Genomic DNA, 18764 nt, shown 5'->3' on the forward strand with positions numbered 1-18764 from the left:
AAAATGAGTGCTAGACGTGGACGTCGAACTAGCCGTGGACGAGGTCGAATGGCTAGATTTATAGACCCAATCGATGAGATTCGAGTAGATCCCCCACCTCCGACAGGTGATCCTGCTCCTGCGACCCCGACGAATTTGCCTCCTTCCGCTGATATTGGCATGACTACACCGATCATAGGAGCGACTGATATTGAGCCTGATTTTACCAGAGTTGCACCTGATGAGAATTTTGGTAGACAATTTCTACAGTTGATTCAGGGAGCGGTCATAGCTGCTGGTGTTGGATCCGAGGTGCCTATTTCTCAGACTCTGATTGCCAATAGAGTCAGAACTTTTGGAGGACAGATTGGTGGACCTTCTACTGAAGCGGGAGATTGGCTCCATGATACAGAAAGACGCATGAATCAGTTAGGATTGGATCCAACTAAGAGATATCTAGGTGCAGTGGCGATGTTAGATGGCAATGCACACACCTGGTGGGAGTCAGTAGTCAGTAGTGTTTCGGCTGATCGTTTGACTTGGGATTTCTTTAAAGAATGCTTTAGGAGCCGTTTTCTGGGAGAGCGTTACTTAGCTCAGAGACGACAGTAGTTCCAGGACTTGGTTCAGGGAGACATGACCATTTCTGAGTATGAGATCGAGTTCTTGAAGTTGCTAAAGTATGGATTCAGTATGGTACCTACTGAGAGAGATCGATGCCGTAAATTTGCTCTCGGACTCAGATATGAGCTACGTAGGCAGATTGTTACCCATCAAGATGAGATTTTTGATGTGCTGGTGGGCAGAACGAAGGATGCTGAGGAGGTAGAGACCTTAGCTCCAGCAAGATATCATGTTGATCGATAGCAGTCTGGGAAATTTTATGGTCCGAATGAGTTCTCTGCACGTCCTGGAAAGAAGACTCGTACTTCAGGTCCTTTGAGAAACAATACCAATTCTAGGCCTACAGTATCTTCACCTTCAATTGTCAATCGAGGTGGTTCCTCGTCATTTTATTATGGGCCCCTATGTGAGTATTGTGGTATTCGACATAGAGGAGAATGTCGTAAGAAGATGGAACTTTGTTACCAGTGTGGATCCAGTGGTCATTTCCGGAGGGATTGCCCACAGTTAGTTTCATCTGAGAGGACAACTAACCAGACTCCTGCGCGTTTCCAGGCATCAGTTCAGACTCCAGCCAGAGGTTGTAGTCAGGGAAGACCTTCCGGATCAGCATCCAGAACAGATAGTAGAGCCCGACCTCAGCTGAATAGAGAGCCAATAGTATCTGAGGCTAGACAGCCAGTGTTGGTTTATGCCACTAGATGTCGGGATGACAGAGATGAGCCTGAGGTTATTGCAGGTACATTTACTATATATATTCTATTCCATACTTTGCGTTACTGGACAATAGCTCCACCCACTCATATGTATCGAGTTCAGTATCTCGAAACCTTCAGATTCCGATTGAGAACACTGATAATACTATTACGGTTACGAGTCCAGTAGGACAGGCAATATTAGTGAATAAAGTATTTCGGCGTTGTCCTCTGGAGGTTCAGGGAGAAATTTTTCTCGCTGATCTTATGGAGCTTCATTTAGAGGAGTTTGATCTAATTCTTGGGATGGATTGGTTAAATAAACACAAGGTTAATCTGGATTGCGAATACAAGCGAGCTACTCTAAAGACTTCAGATGGTCGGACTGTTGTGTTAATTGGAGAACGGCGTGGCTATCTCTTCAATATTGTTTCAGCTATGGAAATTGATTGTATGATCAGGAAGGGATATGAGACTTTCATTGCCTATATTTTGAACACTAAAGGTTCCTTGTCCACGATCGAGGAGATTCGTATAGTTAGCGAGTTTCCTGATGTTTTTCTGGAGGAGTTGCCTGGGTTACCTACTGATAGAGAGGTAGAGTTCGAGATTGAGACTTATCCGGGATCTTCACCTATTTTTATGGCACCTTATCGCATAGCTCCAAAGGAACTTAAGGAGTTGAAGGTCCAATTGCAAGAATTATTCGATCGAGGATTTATTCGGCATAGTACCTCACCCTGGGGAGCTCCAGTTTTGTTTGTGAAAAAGAAGGATGGGTCGCTAAGGCTATGTATTGACTATCGAAAGTTGAACAAGATGACGGTCAAGAATAAGTACCCATTACCCAGGATTGACGACTTATTTGATCAGTTGCGAGGAGCTATTGTATTCTCTAAGATTGATCTTCGTTTAGGGTATTACCAATTGAAAGTTAAGGGGTCTGATGTTGCAAAAACGACCATTCGCACTAGATATGGTCATTATGAATTCTTAGTAATGCCTTTTGGTTTGACGAACGCTCCCGCAGTTTTCATGGATTTGATGAATCGTGTGTTCTGACCATATTTGGATCAATTTGTGGTTGTCTTTGCTGATGATATTCTGGTTTATTCTCGGACGAAAACAGAGCATGATGAGCATTTGAAGATTGTTCTGCGAACCTTGAGAGAGCATTAACTATATGCCAAACTAAGCAAGTGTGAGCTTTGGCTTCAAGAAGTGTCATTTTTGGGGCAGGCTTCAAGAAGTGTCGTTTTTTGGGCATATTATTTCTGCTCGAGGTATTCAGGTCGATCCAAGCAAGATCGAGGCTATTGTGCATTGGAAACAACCTAAGAACGTCTCTGAGATCCGTAGTTTCTTGGGTTTGGCTGGATATTATTGACGTTTTGTCGAGGGTTTCTCGATCATTGCTGCTCCTTTGCAAAGCTGTTAAGGAAGAACGTGCCGTTTGATTGGGGTGAGGCACAACAGGAGAGCTTTGAAAAATTAAAGGCGATTTTGACTCAAGCACCAGTGTTGATTCAACCAGAGTCCGGGAAGGATTTTACAGTGTATAGTGATGTTTCACATTCATGACTTGGTTGTGTTCTAATGCATGAGGCTAAGGTAGTGGCTTATGCGTCACGTCAACTGTGATCGTATGAGTATAATTATCCTACTCATGATTTGGAGTTAGCATCAATGATTTTTGCCTTGAAGATTTGGAGATACTATCTTTATGAAGAGAAGTGTTACATTTTCACTGATCATAAGAGCTTAAAGTATCTTCTGACCGAGAAGGAGCTTAATTTCAGACAACGGCGCTGGCTAGAGCTTCTAAAGGATTATGATTGTGTGATTGATTATCACCCTGATAAAGCTAACATTGTGGCGGATGCTTTGAATGCGGTATCAGAGTTGAGGTCTTTAATGGCCATGATGAATTTATATGATGATGGCACTTTGTTAGCAGAATTACAAGTTAAGCCGACTCTGGTTGACGAAATTAAAGTTAATCAGCCCCTTTATAGCTCATTGTTATCCATCTTTGAGCAAATAGAGCAGGGGACAAGCTCAGATTACGCCCTTGATCAGGATGAAGTTTTATGCTTTAAAGGTCGATATTGTGTGCTTGATGATTCTGATTTGAGGTAGATTATTCTTAATGAGGCTTACATTAGTCCATATGCTATGCACCCCAGTGGAGATAAGATGTACAGGAATTTGAGAGAGAGGTATCATTGGGTCGGCATGAAGAAGGACATCTCGGATTTTTTAGCTAGGTGTTTGACTTGTCAGCAAGTTAAAGCAGAACATCAACATCCATCAGGTTTGTTACAGCCTATCAAGATTCCTGAATGGAAATGGGAGCGTATTACTATGGATTTTGTTACCGGATTACCTATGACTCCTTCGAAAAAGGATTCAATTTGGGTGATTGTTTACAGACTTACAAAGTCAGCTCACTTCATTCCTGTGCGAGTAAATTATACTTTGGACAAGCTGGCGAGATTGTATATTTCGGAGATTGTCAGATTGCATGGTGTTCCATTGTCTATTATTTCTGATTGAGATCCGAGATTTACTTCGAGATTTTGGAAGGCGCTACATACAGCTTTGGGAACAAGATTGGATTATAGTACATCCTTTCATCCATAAACTGATGGTCAATCTGAGAGAGTGATTCAGATTCTGGAGGATATGTTGTGGGGTTGCGTAATTGATTTTCATGGTAGCTGGGAGAACTTTTTGTCATTGGCTGAATTTGCTTACAATAACAGTTATCAAACCAGCATTCGTATGGCACCCTACGAAGCACTCTATGGGCGTAAATGTCGCACTCCGATATGTTGGACTGAGTTGCGTGACATGAAGACTTTGGCGCCTGAGTTAATACGCGAGACGGAAGACACAATTAGATTGATTCGTGACCGTCTGAAAGAGGCATTTGATAGACAGAAGTCTTATGCAGATCAAAGGAGGAAAGATATTCAGTTTGAAGTTGGAGATCAGGTCTTTTTAAAAGTATCACCCTGGAAGAAAATATTGAGATTCGGGCGTAAGGGTAAATTGAGCCCAAGATTTATTGGACCATTTCGCATTTTGAAGAGGATAGGACCTGTTGCATATCAGCTTGAGTAGCCTTCTGATCTCAATCGTATTCATGATGTCTTTCATGTATCAATGTTGAGGTGATACTGTCCAGATCTCGATCACATCATTCAGGTTGAAGAGGTAGAGTTGAGACCTAATTTTTCATATGAGGAGGAGCCCGTTCAGATCTTAAAAGAGATGAGAGAGTTCTTCGGAATAGGCGTATTCTAATGGTAAAAGTTCAATGGAGTAACCGAGGCCCCTCTGAAGCTACTTGGGAGACATTGGAGTCAATGGAGGCTCAGTTTCCTCAACTATTCTCATAAGGTAAATTTCGAGGATGAAATTTCTTATAGAGGGGGAGAATTGTAACAACCCGGAAAATTTGAAGAAAAAAAATGTTTAAATCGGTGTAATTTGGTGACTAAATTAAAATTTATGAAAACTTGTAGGCCATTTTAAAAGTAAAAGAAATTCAGGGACCAATCCCTGAATTTAGCCAAGGAGTGTCGGCAGCTTTCAAACTTAAATATATGAAATATGTTTTTCTGGTTTCATACTAGAAACAATTGCAAAGCTTTACTCTCTCGTACCCTTCATTTCAAGTCCGATTCCGACGCCGTCCAAGCTCCAATCGTAAAATTAAAACCACTGTCGTGTTCATCTTCGACCCGTGATCAAAACCCAGTAAACCAATTATAGCGAAACACTGCCAAACGACGTGAATTTCGAGTCAAAGTCTCGACGTTTTTTTAGCACCACCGCCGAGAAAATCTTAAATTCATCTCCGATCGTTGATCGGTTTTCGACACCTCCCGCACCATCATGTTCCTTGTGTCGTTCCGAGTCCGACGGTGTCCTTCCTGTCTCCGTAGGCGGCGGCGCGTGAGGGAGGTGGAGTGGTCAAAGATTCGACCGAGTTGAAATCGAGCTCTCCACCATTCAAAAATTTGAACCAAGGTTGGTAAGTGACTCAAAATCGCTTAAAATAATTTTTGGAAATTTTTGCAGGATGCGAACGGTTGGGTGATGTTGTAACCGGCTTGACCGGTCCAAACCGGTCTGAATCGGGTTGACTGGTATGAACCGAATTGACCGGTCTGACCTGACCCGACCCGACCCAGTGATATTTTGGGAATTATTTTGAAAAAAGTGACATTTTGGGAATTATTTTGAAAAAAATGACATTTTGGATTTTTTTTAAAAACAATGACATTCTGGTAATTATTTTTAAAATGATGATATTTTGGGAATTATTTGTAAAATGGTGATATTTTGGTAATTATTTTTAATAAAGGTGATATTTTTGTAATTTTCGAATGTGGACTATTGAACCCCTTTGACCATAACTTTGACTGGCTTTAAACGGCCATTAAACGACCTTTGATTTTGTTCGAGTATACCTATTCTGACATTTTTGAACGTGCCGAATCGGTTTCCGAAGTCCCTTTTTCAAATTCGAACCAGAAGGCCTCTAAATCATCAGTCAAACCCGTTAAATTTGATTTTGACCAAGAATTTGAATTTTTGAAAAGTCATACTTTATGTTGTTCGATGCCCTGATTCCGATTCCGCACTCCGTTTGATCAAATTCAGACTCAAAAGTCTGATAAATTATTAATGTTTGAAGGTACAAGAGATTCTCCTGACCGTTCGACAGCTCGACCCAGCTCCTCTAGATTAGTTAAGCCGCGTGTGCCAGTATTCACCCGTAAGACCCGTAAATTTTATGATTTCAGAAATTAATTTTGTTACCCATTAGTAATATAGTGTTATTATGGATTAGGTTCGAAAACAGTAGCAGAGCGTGGCGAGGCCAGCAATCACTAGATTTACTATTTGAACCTATTGTCGAGGTGTGTTCCCTGTGTACTACTTGATTGTTTTATATGTTTTGAAATATGGTACATTGAAAGCTATGGTTTAATGTTTTATTAATCCACCTATTTACTGGTGATGGTTTATGGAATATGACTGATATATGATTGTTTTCATTGGTATATGATAATATTGATTATGAAATTATGGAAATTATGCTTACTGCATAAATAGTAATTTTGAAATTCTGATTTTGGGTTGGATTGCATTACGGAGGTACAACTTTGATCACGCTGGTAAACCTTATGGACCTAATGTGACTCTTGGGTAGGCCCACGAGCCTCAAGATGCTTCATTAGGTTCGCCCCCTTTACTGTGTGCTTAGGGGTAAGCCCTACGGACTTACGGACTTAAGGATACAAGCCTCAAAGCCTATTTTTAGGTTGGCTTCCTTTCTGCTGTGTGCTTAAGGTAAGCCCTATGGACGTAGTTATGGGGAATTGCGGATGGTGTACATGAGAAGGGTTTTAAATTACGAGTTTCAAAAGTTAAACTTCATTATGGTTTGATGATGAATTTCTGAACTATTACTCAATTACTGTACCTACTATGATTTTATTGTACTATTGGGACACACTGAGCCTAGCTCACTTTTCGAAAATATTTTCCCCTTTCAGATACTGTTGGTTAGATACTCAGATCAAGCACTTGGAGGATCAACATATATCTTGAAGTATATCGTATTGTAATGTTTTATCTTTTAAGTTGACTCTATTATGGTAACATGGGCCTTATTTTAAAAGTATTGGAGTTTATAATGAGTACTCCTTTTGCTAATTTATATTGGTTTATTGTAATTTGGATTTTTAAAGACATGTTTTAATTAAATTGTTATTTTTCTCATAATTATGAGTTGGTTTTTTTTATAGTATAATTTATTATAATTTCATAAATTTCATTTATAAATATGATTTTTCGTTGATAGAATAACGGTTTCGGAAAAAATATCTTTAAGAATCATGAATGTGATCCACTAGACTTAGTCGAAATGCATAGGCCGAGTCTAGGGGGTTACAATATAGAGAAAATAACCTCAGTAAAAAAAATGCCTTATAATATACGATTTTAACCAACTTTTTTTGGATTTGCCGAAATGACCAACTAAATCGCAATGCAATCGATAATTCGCAACGCGATCTCCGGTATCGCAAATCAGTTTCCAGATTCGCAACGCGAACATCGACTATCGCAACGCGAACTTCGACTATCGCAATGCGATTTTCCAAATTCGTTGCGATAGTCCAAGTTCGCGTTGCGATTTATTCCAAATTCGTTGCGATAGTCGAAGTTCGCGTTGCGATAGTCCAAAATCGCAACGACTGGTGGTATTGCATTTGTTTCTTAAGAATTTTCTCTAAAAGAATAGTATTCGCGCGGACGTGTCGAAGACACGTATTACCACGACCACGACCATGACCCGAGACGAGACGAGACGGACGGAGGCGGCGACGGCGCGCGAGAGACCCTCTTGTTCTCTATCACTGAACAAGAAAGTGGGAAAGCCAAGCCTTAAATACCATTCCCAATAGTGTTTCCAATACTATGTGGGATTGAGCATTACCAACACTTGTTCCCAATACTATGTGGGATTGAGCCTTAAATAGTGATATTATTTGTGAATTATAGTTAATGACTTTAGTATTTGTATGAAAAGTATTTGTGGTTCGTTTAGTTTTCATGCAATTCTAATTTATTTTCAATTGATTGTAATTGCACTATAACAAATTTTTTTATTCTCGCGAGTGATGCAATTTTTTTTGAATGTTTTGCTTAAAATTGCAATAATCGCGATTGATTATAGATTGACTTTTAATTATGACATATTTAATCGTATAATACTAATGCAATCGGTTGCTGATTCAGTTGTTTTAAGGTGCATGATTGTTAATTGTTTCCTAAATAATCACATAGTATTGGAAACAAGTGTTGGTAATGCTCAATCCCACATAGTATTGGAAACACTATTGGGAATGGTATTTAAGGCTTGGCTTTCCCACTTCCTTGTTGAGTGATAGAGAACAAGGGGGACTCTCGCGCGCCGCCGCCGCCGCTGTCTCGTCTCGTGGTCGTGGTCGTGGTCATACGTGTCTTCGACACGTCCGCGCGAATACTATCTTTTAGAGAAAATTCTTAAGAAACAAATGCAATACCACCAGTCGTTGCGATTTTGGACTATCGCAACGAATTTGGAATAAATCGCAACGCAAACTTCGACTATCGCGACGAACTTGGACTATCGCAATGAATTTGTAATAAATCGCAACGCGAACTTGGACTATCGCAACAAATTTGGAGTAAATCGCAACGCGAATTTGGAAAATCGCAACGCGAACTTCGACTATCGCAACGCGAACTTGGACTATCGCAATGCGAATATGTAAATCGCAATGCGATAGTCGAAGTTCACGTTGCGATAGTCGAAGTTCGCGTTGCGAATCTGGAAATTGATTTGCGATACCGGAGATCGCGTTGCGAATTATCGATCGCATTGCGATTTAGTTGGTCATTTTGGCAAATCTAAAAAAAGTTGGTTAAAATCGTATATTATAAGACATTTTTGGTCACTGAGGTTATTTTCTCTACAATATATATATATTTTATAATTATTAAAATTTAATTTATTAATTAATTGATTTAGATAAAATAATTTACGAAGATAGTATGAGAACAATTTTAAAATTTAAATTTATTTTATTTACAACATCATAATTTAAGCTTTAAATATTATTTACCAACTCAAGAGACCTAACACGTTATTTAGTCCGACCGATTTCTTATCTGCAAAAAAAACTTTATATATCGATTAAGTATAAAATCTAATAATCGGCACATGTTTATAAATTCATTACTTAATTATAAAAAAATTCAAGTCGATGAAACCTTCGGCTTAATGGTAAACTTGTGGCCCTAAACAAATTCTTCAACCAATAGTTTTATTTGATCATTGCTAATGACTATTTTTTTATATTTTATTCTGGCCCCAAATTTGTTTACGAGTAATATAGCGTATGAATGGTGGAGAAGTTACTTTTGTAATATATATTGGTTACTTGGATTTAATTTCAAGATTAATCTTTTTTTTTGGGGTTTAAATTAATTTTTGAATTTTATTTTTTTAAATTGGTTAAAAATATAAATACTAATTTGAACCCAAAAGAATCAGTTTAGATATTAATTTGAATAAACTTAATTTTGCCACTAAAAGACATGAAAATTGAATGTGTTATTTTGCCAAATATATCTAAAGTTTTAGTAGGTATAATGAGATGACGTCGTAGGAAGTGTAAAGAAAGAAAGGAGTGAGTCGTGGGTCTCGACCCCATCCACAAGAATCAATCGGGACACAGATTCAAAAGCTTTGCGAATCTCCAGCTTGCTTCTACTTTGTTGAAGATGAAATAAACTCTTCTTTTCGATTTTGGAAAGCAACCTTTGCCCTCTATAATTCAAAAGAAGACACAAAAGGAGTTGCAGCTTTTAATTCCTTTTTCAAAAGCCCATGTTAAAAACAAAACATTAATTTCTCATTTGGTGTTCAATTTATGGGATATATGATTATGGTATTGATATGAATCGTTACATTTAATATTCATGCTGTTGGATGTAGCTGTCTGATAACAGGACGGAAGGTTAGCAATGAGAGCCTCATTTTAATGTGCTTTGGAGCCTACACTAACGAATTTTTAAAACAAATAGTTAAAATAAAAAATGTTATAAAATGGCTGAGTATGGCTCCTCTTTACTATGAAATGGATACAGTGTGGATTCTACATGTTATTGCTTTTAGAAAAAGGCAGCATATTAGAGCAACATCCTCATCCTTAATTAAATAAGGTATGAGGTATATTGTGGACCAGCCTGAAAGACGAAACAAAATGAATTAACTTGATCAATGCCTCGACCAGGGCAGAAAGGAGCCATGCACTGGAACGATCGATAACGACAATACAATTGTTTCAGTAACAAACAATCTTTCATCTTTGTGTAAGCAGTTAGGCCAAAACTCCTTACCTGGATTATTGTATTCCAATTTATACACTTGAACTATGTATGCTCGTGAATTATTGTTTTCGAATAAAAGAATTAAAAAAGGGTCCTTATCGGCAATCCCGAAGGCATCTTCTCTCATTTCACCTTCTTTTTTCTTTTTTTAGGCACTGGTCCGGTCCCCTTGAATGGGGAAATATTCTCCACTATCTTCAATTACTCAGTTTCAAGCACTTGTCGGGTCGGATGAGAATCTTTCCCCCCCAGAAACATAGCTTTGACAATATTCTTTAACGACGATTTCAACGCATGAGATTTCATGTTCAATATAAAACTCTAAAAAGGAATTCAAAGGGTCCGATCCTCTGGATTCTCATCTCGCACAAACAATGAATATGCTTTACAGTTCTGAAGATTAAAAAAAATGCAGAATTTTACTGGGGAGAGCAAGCCATGGAATCGACCAACACCCAGAATCTCACTATTCAACTAATAATTCCTTAAAAGGTGCTCCAACATCAGTGGCTTTTCTCGCAAAAGCTACGACACACATTTTGTGTAATAAACTACATATATAAAGTAATCACAGCACAAAACAAGAGATACAATATCTTATTAGTCCTAAGACCATGAAACTAAAGTTGCTTCAAACAAATCATGGGTCTTTTATTAGTACAAGATTTTGTATGTTATTACAGACAGTATCAGAAGACTGAAGACATAAACTGCTGGGTCTGGGAGTTGGTTTGATCCAGAAATGATAGTTTTTGAGTAAGTTAAGATAATTACAAAATAGTATATGTAATAAATGATAGTTATGTGGCATGCAAATTGAAACGCACAAAGATTTTATGATTTTGCTTTAATTAACCAATTATTTTGTATTCATGTTTGCCCTTAAACTTTATAACTATTTTTATTTTGGTCCTTAAAAATGCTTTTACGCTTCTTTTAACCCTTAGATTTTTAATTCTTATCAAATTAATCAAATCCGACGTAAAAAGTAACATACCCAAAGGTTAATGTTTAATCAAAACCTTTATTGTCAAAATCAAATTGTTGTAACCGAGAATGAATTCAAAATAAGTTTGGAAGTCAAATAATAGTGACTTCACCGGCCTCCGTTCAAAAAGGAATAAGAACCGGTGAGCTCCATTCTCATTGGAACAAATAATTACACTTTGTGTGATATATGATTAGCAGCCTGAAACTTAGCAAAACATTTTCAATGTTATTTGGAGGCAGTCTTGATATTCTCACAATGAAAATGATTATCCCTACGACTAATACCATGACAACTCTTACTTAACCATAACCACACACACACACAAAAAACACAATTTCATCAACATTGCTTTCCATGCAAACTTCCACCCCCTTTTCTTCTTTTTCATGAAAATACTATAATCATGCTTGTGCTATATCATATGTATTTCCAATATTATAGGTTTTGTATTTTAGTATAGAAACACCCAAAATTCAATGTGAGTGTACAAGCTGTCAAGATATTGATGTCATGCTAAGTTTCGACATCATAATTCACAACATATCCTATGTACAGTTAAGAGCCTTGGAACCTGGGTTCAGTTGATTATATTGTTGCTATGCTCATTGCCATAATTCTATTTTTTTTTCAATACAAAATTTCTATCTTTCTTCGAAATTTTTTAATTTTATTTAGACTACTAATGTGAAATTCGGGTTTTGTCTGTCCCTATTAAGGAGATAGATAACGTACCATTACCATTAAAAGTGATGAAGTAGGTTGACCTCTCTAAAATGATAAAATCATATATGTTTTTTAAATATAAATTATTAAAAATAAAATTATATATTAATATCTTAAAATGATAAAATTATGATTTTATCATTATAATTTTTTTAAAATAATATAGTAAAATTATTTTTTAATCCTTTTAAATTTTATAATTTAATTTTGATTTCAAAAGATTTTCTAATTTCATCCCGGTACAACTACCACACGATAAATATTCATACATATAGGTCAAGTTAATTGGGGATTACGTGCACTGAAATTATTTAATCATTGCTTCTTTTATGCATTTAGAGCATACATTTTTTAATTGAAAAAAATACAAAGAGAACATATTTCTTAACAAATAATTTCAATTTCAACTTCTTTTTATAAATTGAGTGTAAATAAATTTAAAGGCTCGTTTTTTTTAAATTAAATTAAGGGTTCCGTACATCTTTAAACATTATATTTTCGTTACAAATACAACTATTTACATATAATATTTATTATTTTAATATAAAAGCACCGTTAACTCATATAAAATTTAGACAAAAAGATATCAAGGGTTTATGTATTTTAAAAAAAATCAATAGGGGCATTGTATTATTTTTTTATCTAATGTGACCATCATCGTAGGGGGAAAAATTATTATTACCTTTTAACCAACGATTTTCGTCGTTGACTGTCAGAGTGCTAACATGACAGCCCATGGTGGTTGATGACATGATATATGAGCTAATTTGGTTTCTTGATTTTGTTCGAGAATGAAGTTATAAAAATAAAAATTGGATCACTAAAACAATTTAATAGACATATTAAAAATATTAAAACTATTATAATTTTTAATATAGATCATAGTTATAATAACTTATAAATTATTTGAAAAAATAAAAATATTTGAAAAAAATATATATTATAAATAATTTGTGCTTGTAACATATAAACATATAATCAACACTTATACAAAATATTCTTATTGAATTAATCGAAACTTATAAATTAAATTAGTCGATACTTATAAATTTTAAATTAATCAAAACTTACAATGTTTTCTAATTATCTTCTATGTCGAAATTATATAATTATCTTTTAAATTAGTCGAGAATTATAAAAAGATAGAATAATTTTCGACTAATCCAAAAATTATAAATCTTGATAAATTTATATTTTGTAAGTCTCGATCATTCTTGTAAGAATACTTTGTATAAGTGATCATGATATGTTTGTATGTTACATGTATATATTATGTATACTATACCTTTTTAGAAATATTTTTAAATTTTTTAATAATTTATAAGTAATTATTTTGTAACCTATTATATATATTCAATTTTTTAAAAAATATAATAGTTTTAATATTTAATATGTATATTCATGTTTTAGTAATTTATTTTTAATACTTTTTATATTTAATTTTTTTAATGATTGAATAATTTTATATTTAGATTTTAAAATAATGTTTATTTTTTGAAATTAAATAAGCGTTGAAATTTTAGGAAAAATATTAATTTGGATCTCAACCAAAACTAAAAAACCAATTTAGTCTTTTTATCATGTCATTTATAATGTCACTAGCCATCGTGGATTGTTACGAAAGTATCATGGCTTGTAACATCATCATCGTGAACTGTTACATTAACACCATAACGATCAACGACGAAAAACATTGATCAAAGAGTCACATTGAGTCTATTTTTTAAGTTGGAGAGTGAAAAAATATATAAATGTCAAGTTGATTTTTCTTGAAAGTACAGGGCTTGATGAATTTTTACCTAAAATTTATTATAAATAATAATTAATATTTTTATAATAATAACATTTCATTTTTTATATTATTGTATAATTATTAAACAAAAAATTACAAACCATTTATCTAAAGATGGTTATCATCTTTAATATTAATTTATATATAAAAGTATTATTATTCAACTAATTGAGATATTGTTGTTAAATTTAAATATATGTATGTATATATTTATAAAATATTTGTTCACTTATAACTTAGGTGTCACGATAAAAGATAAAAAGATGAGTAAATAATGAAAGGTAAAATATGGCGGTGAGTAAGTAAACTATAAAGTGGTTGGTCCATCGTCATATCAACCAAAGATTATTATTAGAGTTAAGGAATTAAGAGCATAAAAATGATTAGAATGGTGACCTTAGAGACTTCCTTGAACTAAATACACAATTACGTGCCATTGCTTGCGACGTTGGGGATAAGGTTACCCTAAAACCCAAAAAATTAATAATTTCAGTTTTTTTTGACAGCATATAATCGTTAGAAAATCATTATATTATATGTTTTAAAATTAAAATACAATGCACAAAAATTAACCGTTTAATATTAAACAGTTAATTGTAAACGTTATGCAATTAAATTCATTCCAGCTCCTAACCAGTAATAATATTTAGTTAAATAAAAGAGGAAGTAGTAAACAAAACATTTCAAGTGATTTAGTGTATTTTGTCCAAAAGGTGTTGCCAATAATTCATCACATATATTGATTTCATCATTCAAAAGTACAGTTCACAGCATAGGGGGGAAATATATCTAATACTATTCAGTAGAATGAAAATAACAAGAGACAATCATCAGCCTTTCACAGTTATGCATGGAATAAGTGAAAGCAAAAAGTTAATAAAACAATCCTAAAATAGATGGAGAACCAAAGGTGAAATCAAGAAATGCTAATAATGACCGGAAAATAAAATTTTACTTATTCAAATCTGAATTATGTTATTTTTTTATTAGAAAAGTTTGGTTACGTGCAAGATGGAATGAAGGGGGTATTGGAAAATACAATCATAATTTTTGAAAATTTTAAATTTTAACATAATATACGTAGTTTCTTTATATTCTCTATTGATGATATAATTTTGTATTTTTAATATAAAATTTTACGTTTATATGTGATTGTGTGAACTGAACCTGGTTCGAGGGAGAAGAGAGGTTGATAAGGAGAAAGAAAGGGAAGAGGTGATGATGATAATGGTTGGGTAGTTAAAGAGGTGGTTTTCTAAGGAGATTTTAAGGTCGAAGGTCGTAGTTTGGATGCAGGCATGCCCCCACATTGGGACCTACAACCCCTCTCCTTTTGATAGTTGATACCCACAATTTGGATCCCCCACTTCCACATTTTATCCCAAAATAATGCAGTTTCTCTTTCCATCTAGGTAGCCTGCCTCTTCTCCAATGCATGCTCAAACTAGAACCCCCACCCTACTTCATCTCCTTTGGCCCTTTAGTCAGCACCACCAGTCCCCATCGATAACCCAAACCCTTTTCCTTTTTCATTTTTATTAATTTGTGTGTCAATTTGGCCTTTTTGTGTTCTGCAAATACATATATATATACCCTTCTCTACATACTCCATTGCCCACACCACAATTGGAATCATTCACTTCTCTCATTGCCGGAAAACATGAGCATATCTGTAAATGGACAGTCCCAAGTCCCACCCGGATTCCGATTTCACCCCACCGAGGAGGAGCTCTTGCAATACTATCTCAGAAAGAAAGTTTCCTATGAGAAAATTGATTTAGATGTGATTCGGGACGTTGATCTTAATAAGCTCGAGCCCTGGGATATTCAAGGTACATATGCAGTGTCATTATTGATTTTTATATACTTTCCATTCCCATTTTACTTTATCGATAATTGACTTTTATATGCAGAGAGTTGCAAAATCGGATCCACTCCTCAGAATGATTGGTACTTTTTTAGCCACAAAGACAAAAAGTATCCCACCGGAACTCGCACGAACCGCGCCACCGCTGCCGGGTTCTGGAAGGCGACAGGACGAGACAAGATCATATATAGCAATTTCCGTAGAATCGGGATGAGAAAAACGTTGGTTTTCTATAAAGGACGAGCCCCTCATGGCCAAAAATCTAATTGGATCATGCATGAATACAGACTAGACGATAACATCGTTGAAACAACGGTAAGTAAGCCTTTAAGTCAACCTTTTTCATTACTAGTATATGCTTTTCTATCAGGACACAATAACTGTCGAAACTTTAAGACTTTTATCTTTGGTGTTTGACGTTGTAACAGGACAGGATAAGGAGAAAAATATTTAGTATAATGTTAACTCTGGTACTATTTTTTTTTTTATAAATCAAGGTCTCCAATGCTATGGGAGAGGGAACACAAGAAGAAGGATGGGTTGTATGTCGTATCTTCAAGAAGAAAAATCATCACAAAACCCTGGATGATCATCCCATCAGCTCATCTCTGAGTTCAGACACCAGGAACCATATGTTCGGTTCGTGTAATGAAGGAGACTTGGAGCAGATACTCGAACACATGCGACGGAATTGCAATGAAGATGGTATGGCAAACAACAGTTCGAGATTCATCAAGCCAATCGAGACAGACCCGGACTCATTCATGAAACTCCCGAGCCTCGAGAGCCCGAACTCGACCAGCAGCAGAAACAGTTATCGGCCGATGATGATGATGGACAATGGAGGTTCGATTACAAACCAGGTGAGTGGCAATGAGTCACGGCTCACAAACTGGGCTGCGCTAGACCGGCTCGTAGCCTCCCAACTCAACGGCCAAACAGAGACATCTAGGCAATTGGCCTGCTTCAGTGACACCTCCATGGCTTACAGCAACCCCAGCACCGATCATCAACATCATGATCTCCAATTACCGGCTGTTCAATACAACAGCGAGATAGACCTGTGGAGTTTCACTAGATCATCGTCGTCATCCGACCCATTGTGCCACGTGGTGAATGCTGCTATATAACAGGACAACCCTACATATAATCATACCTTTAGTACCTAAAGTCAGCAGGTTATTATTACAGCTAGCATTTATGTCGATGAATATATATATATATATGTGTGGAGAGATGATAAATAAGAAAGTGAAAATTATTCTTCGATGAGGGACCCTTATCTTTACTGAATCAAGGTGTCTTCCATATTCGTAAATGTGCCCTCTAGAAGCCTTGCAAAAACTCTCTAGCTGATTTCATTAATCTCTCCTTTCAACCGCAATATAATCATTCCCTTCTTCAATGATCAAAGCGGCTTTGTTTTCTAATTATCTTCAAGCCACATGATCTGTCGGATTGTTTTTAGGTTTTGAACCAACGGTACTACTCGGTCCATGCATTTTTTGTTTCATCAACCCATTATGGGATTACTTGTAACTATTAAAGGAAAAGGACAAAATAGTCTGTCTTACAAAATACTTTTTGCCAAATTCTTCCATTAGTCCCTAAACTATTCATAAGTTGTGGATTTGATCCCTATAATCTAAACCGTTCAATTTTAATCCATGTTCTTTTTATATTTTAAAATTTTAATTTTGATTCAATTGGTAGCCGTGAAATATGTTAAGTCAACTTATGTTACTAGACACCATATTATGCGCAAGTGTAAATTTAATTCATAATCTTTACTTTAAAAAGTTTAAGTTCATATAATTTAATCATATTGTTTATGTATTATATGGAGAGGATTATAATTTCAAATTTTAAAAGTACATAAATTTAAATTGATCAAATTAAAGTACATGAACTAAATCCACAACTCACGCATAATTCAGAGACTAATGATAGAATTTGACCAAAATATTTTTAGTCCTACCAGCACGTTGCTATACCTATATATATATATATATATATATGCATTTATACATAATCAACCAACTACAAAATGTAGTAATTGTTTGACTGAACATAATATATATATATAGGTATTTATTGAATTAGCTTGGATATACCCTTCAGAGAGAAGACATGTAGCTATCAATTACAATTGAAATTAACCGACAAAAGGGTAGCATTTATACACAAATATATACATAAATGATTTTTTAGTTGAGGGAATAACATCAAGTAGTTTGTTGAGACAAGGAAGGGGAGAATTTTCCAATGATATATCTTGTTGAAACTTGAAATTCATTCCCAGGCCACCATTGGCTCTCTTTCAGACAGGGGTCGGTTTATTCGTAAAACCAGGGGTCCCATATGTGTATATATTCCAATACCCAATTATCTTCCAAAACGGTACTTTCTTAATATCAAACAAGTAGCGGGATTCTAGGCCATGCCACCAACCAAGGCATAATAACTTCTTTTTTTCATTTTTGGAAAGAATTTCTCTATTTGATGCGATACCAAAAAGTCCTATAGGAAGATATATATACTGTGTTTGAACATCAACCCACTCGTTCTGTCTCAAACACCGTGAAGAAGAGGAAGACATATTGGACATGAGATTTAAAAAGAGAAAAGAAAAGACAGTATTCCTTAATCATAGTGTTTATGCCTCGGGCATCTCCAAATCTCGACATTTTTTCAAAACAAACAACTTTTGCCTTAACAAAAAGATGTTACACTTTTCTTGCATGCACTAGCTAGGCTTAGCATATAGTGTGTCTTAACTATCGGTTGCCTCGGCATAGACTGTCGGCCAACTTGAAAGGATCCGAACTTATATACTGTATTCAGTGTAGGTTGCTGCAGCAGATGTTTGTGTTAAACTATCTTAATTAAGTTGCTGCCGACTGCAATCTTTTCGTTCTTTTACCTTAATCATCATGCCAAATCCGTGTTTTTCTTATTATGGTCTTTCCTGTTGTCGTTTTGTGATATGAAACTGTAATAATTAATTGTTAGAAGAAACTAACAAGCTTAAGTCAAACTTCAATTGCACCTTTATGAAGCCTCAACTTGCAACTGCAAAATCTCCAAACTACTAATCCGCTTTTTGAATCTTCCCTTTTCCCCTTTTATTTAATT

The 18764-nt window shown here is 35.4% G+C and overlaps 1 protein-coding gene across 1 annotated transcript; it reads left to right on the plus strand.

The window, feature by feature from the left end:
- The first annotated feature begins 15416 nt into the window (after positions 1–15416).
- Positions 15417–16967, plus strand: LOC120135287 (NAC domain-containing protein 43-like). Its single transcript, XM_039151573.1, has 3 exons — positions 15417–15594; positions 15676–15944; positions 16127–16967. The coding sequence occupies exons 1-3, from the start codon at positions 15423–15425 to the stop codon at positions 16757–16759; spliced, it is 1074 nt and encodes a 357-aa protein (XP_039007504.1). The 5' UTR covers positions 15417–15422; the 3' UTR covers positions 16760–16967.
- The last annotated feature ends 1797 nt before the right edge of the window (positions 16968–18764 follow it).

Source organism: Hibiscus syriacus, unplaced genomic scaffold (genome assembly GCF_006381635.1).
Source record: "Hibiscus syriacus cultivar Baekdansim isolate YM2019G1 unplaced genomic scaffold, ASM638163v2 tig00110607_pilon, whole genome shotgun sequence".
NCBI lineage: Eukaryota > Viridiplantae > Streptophyta > Magnoliopsida > Malvales > Malvaceae > Hibiscus > Hibiscus syriacus.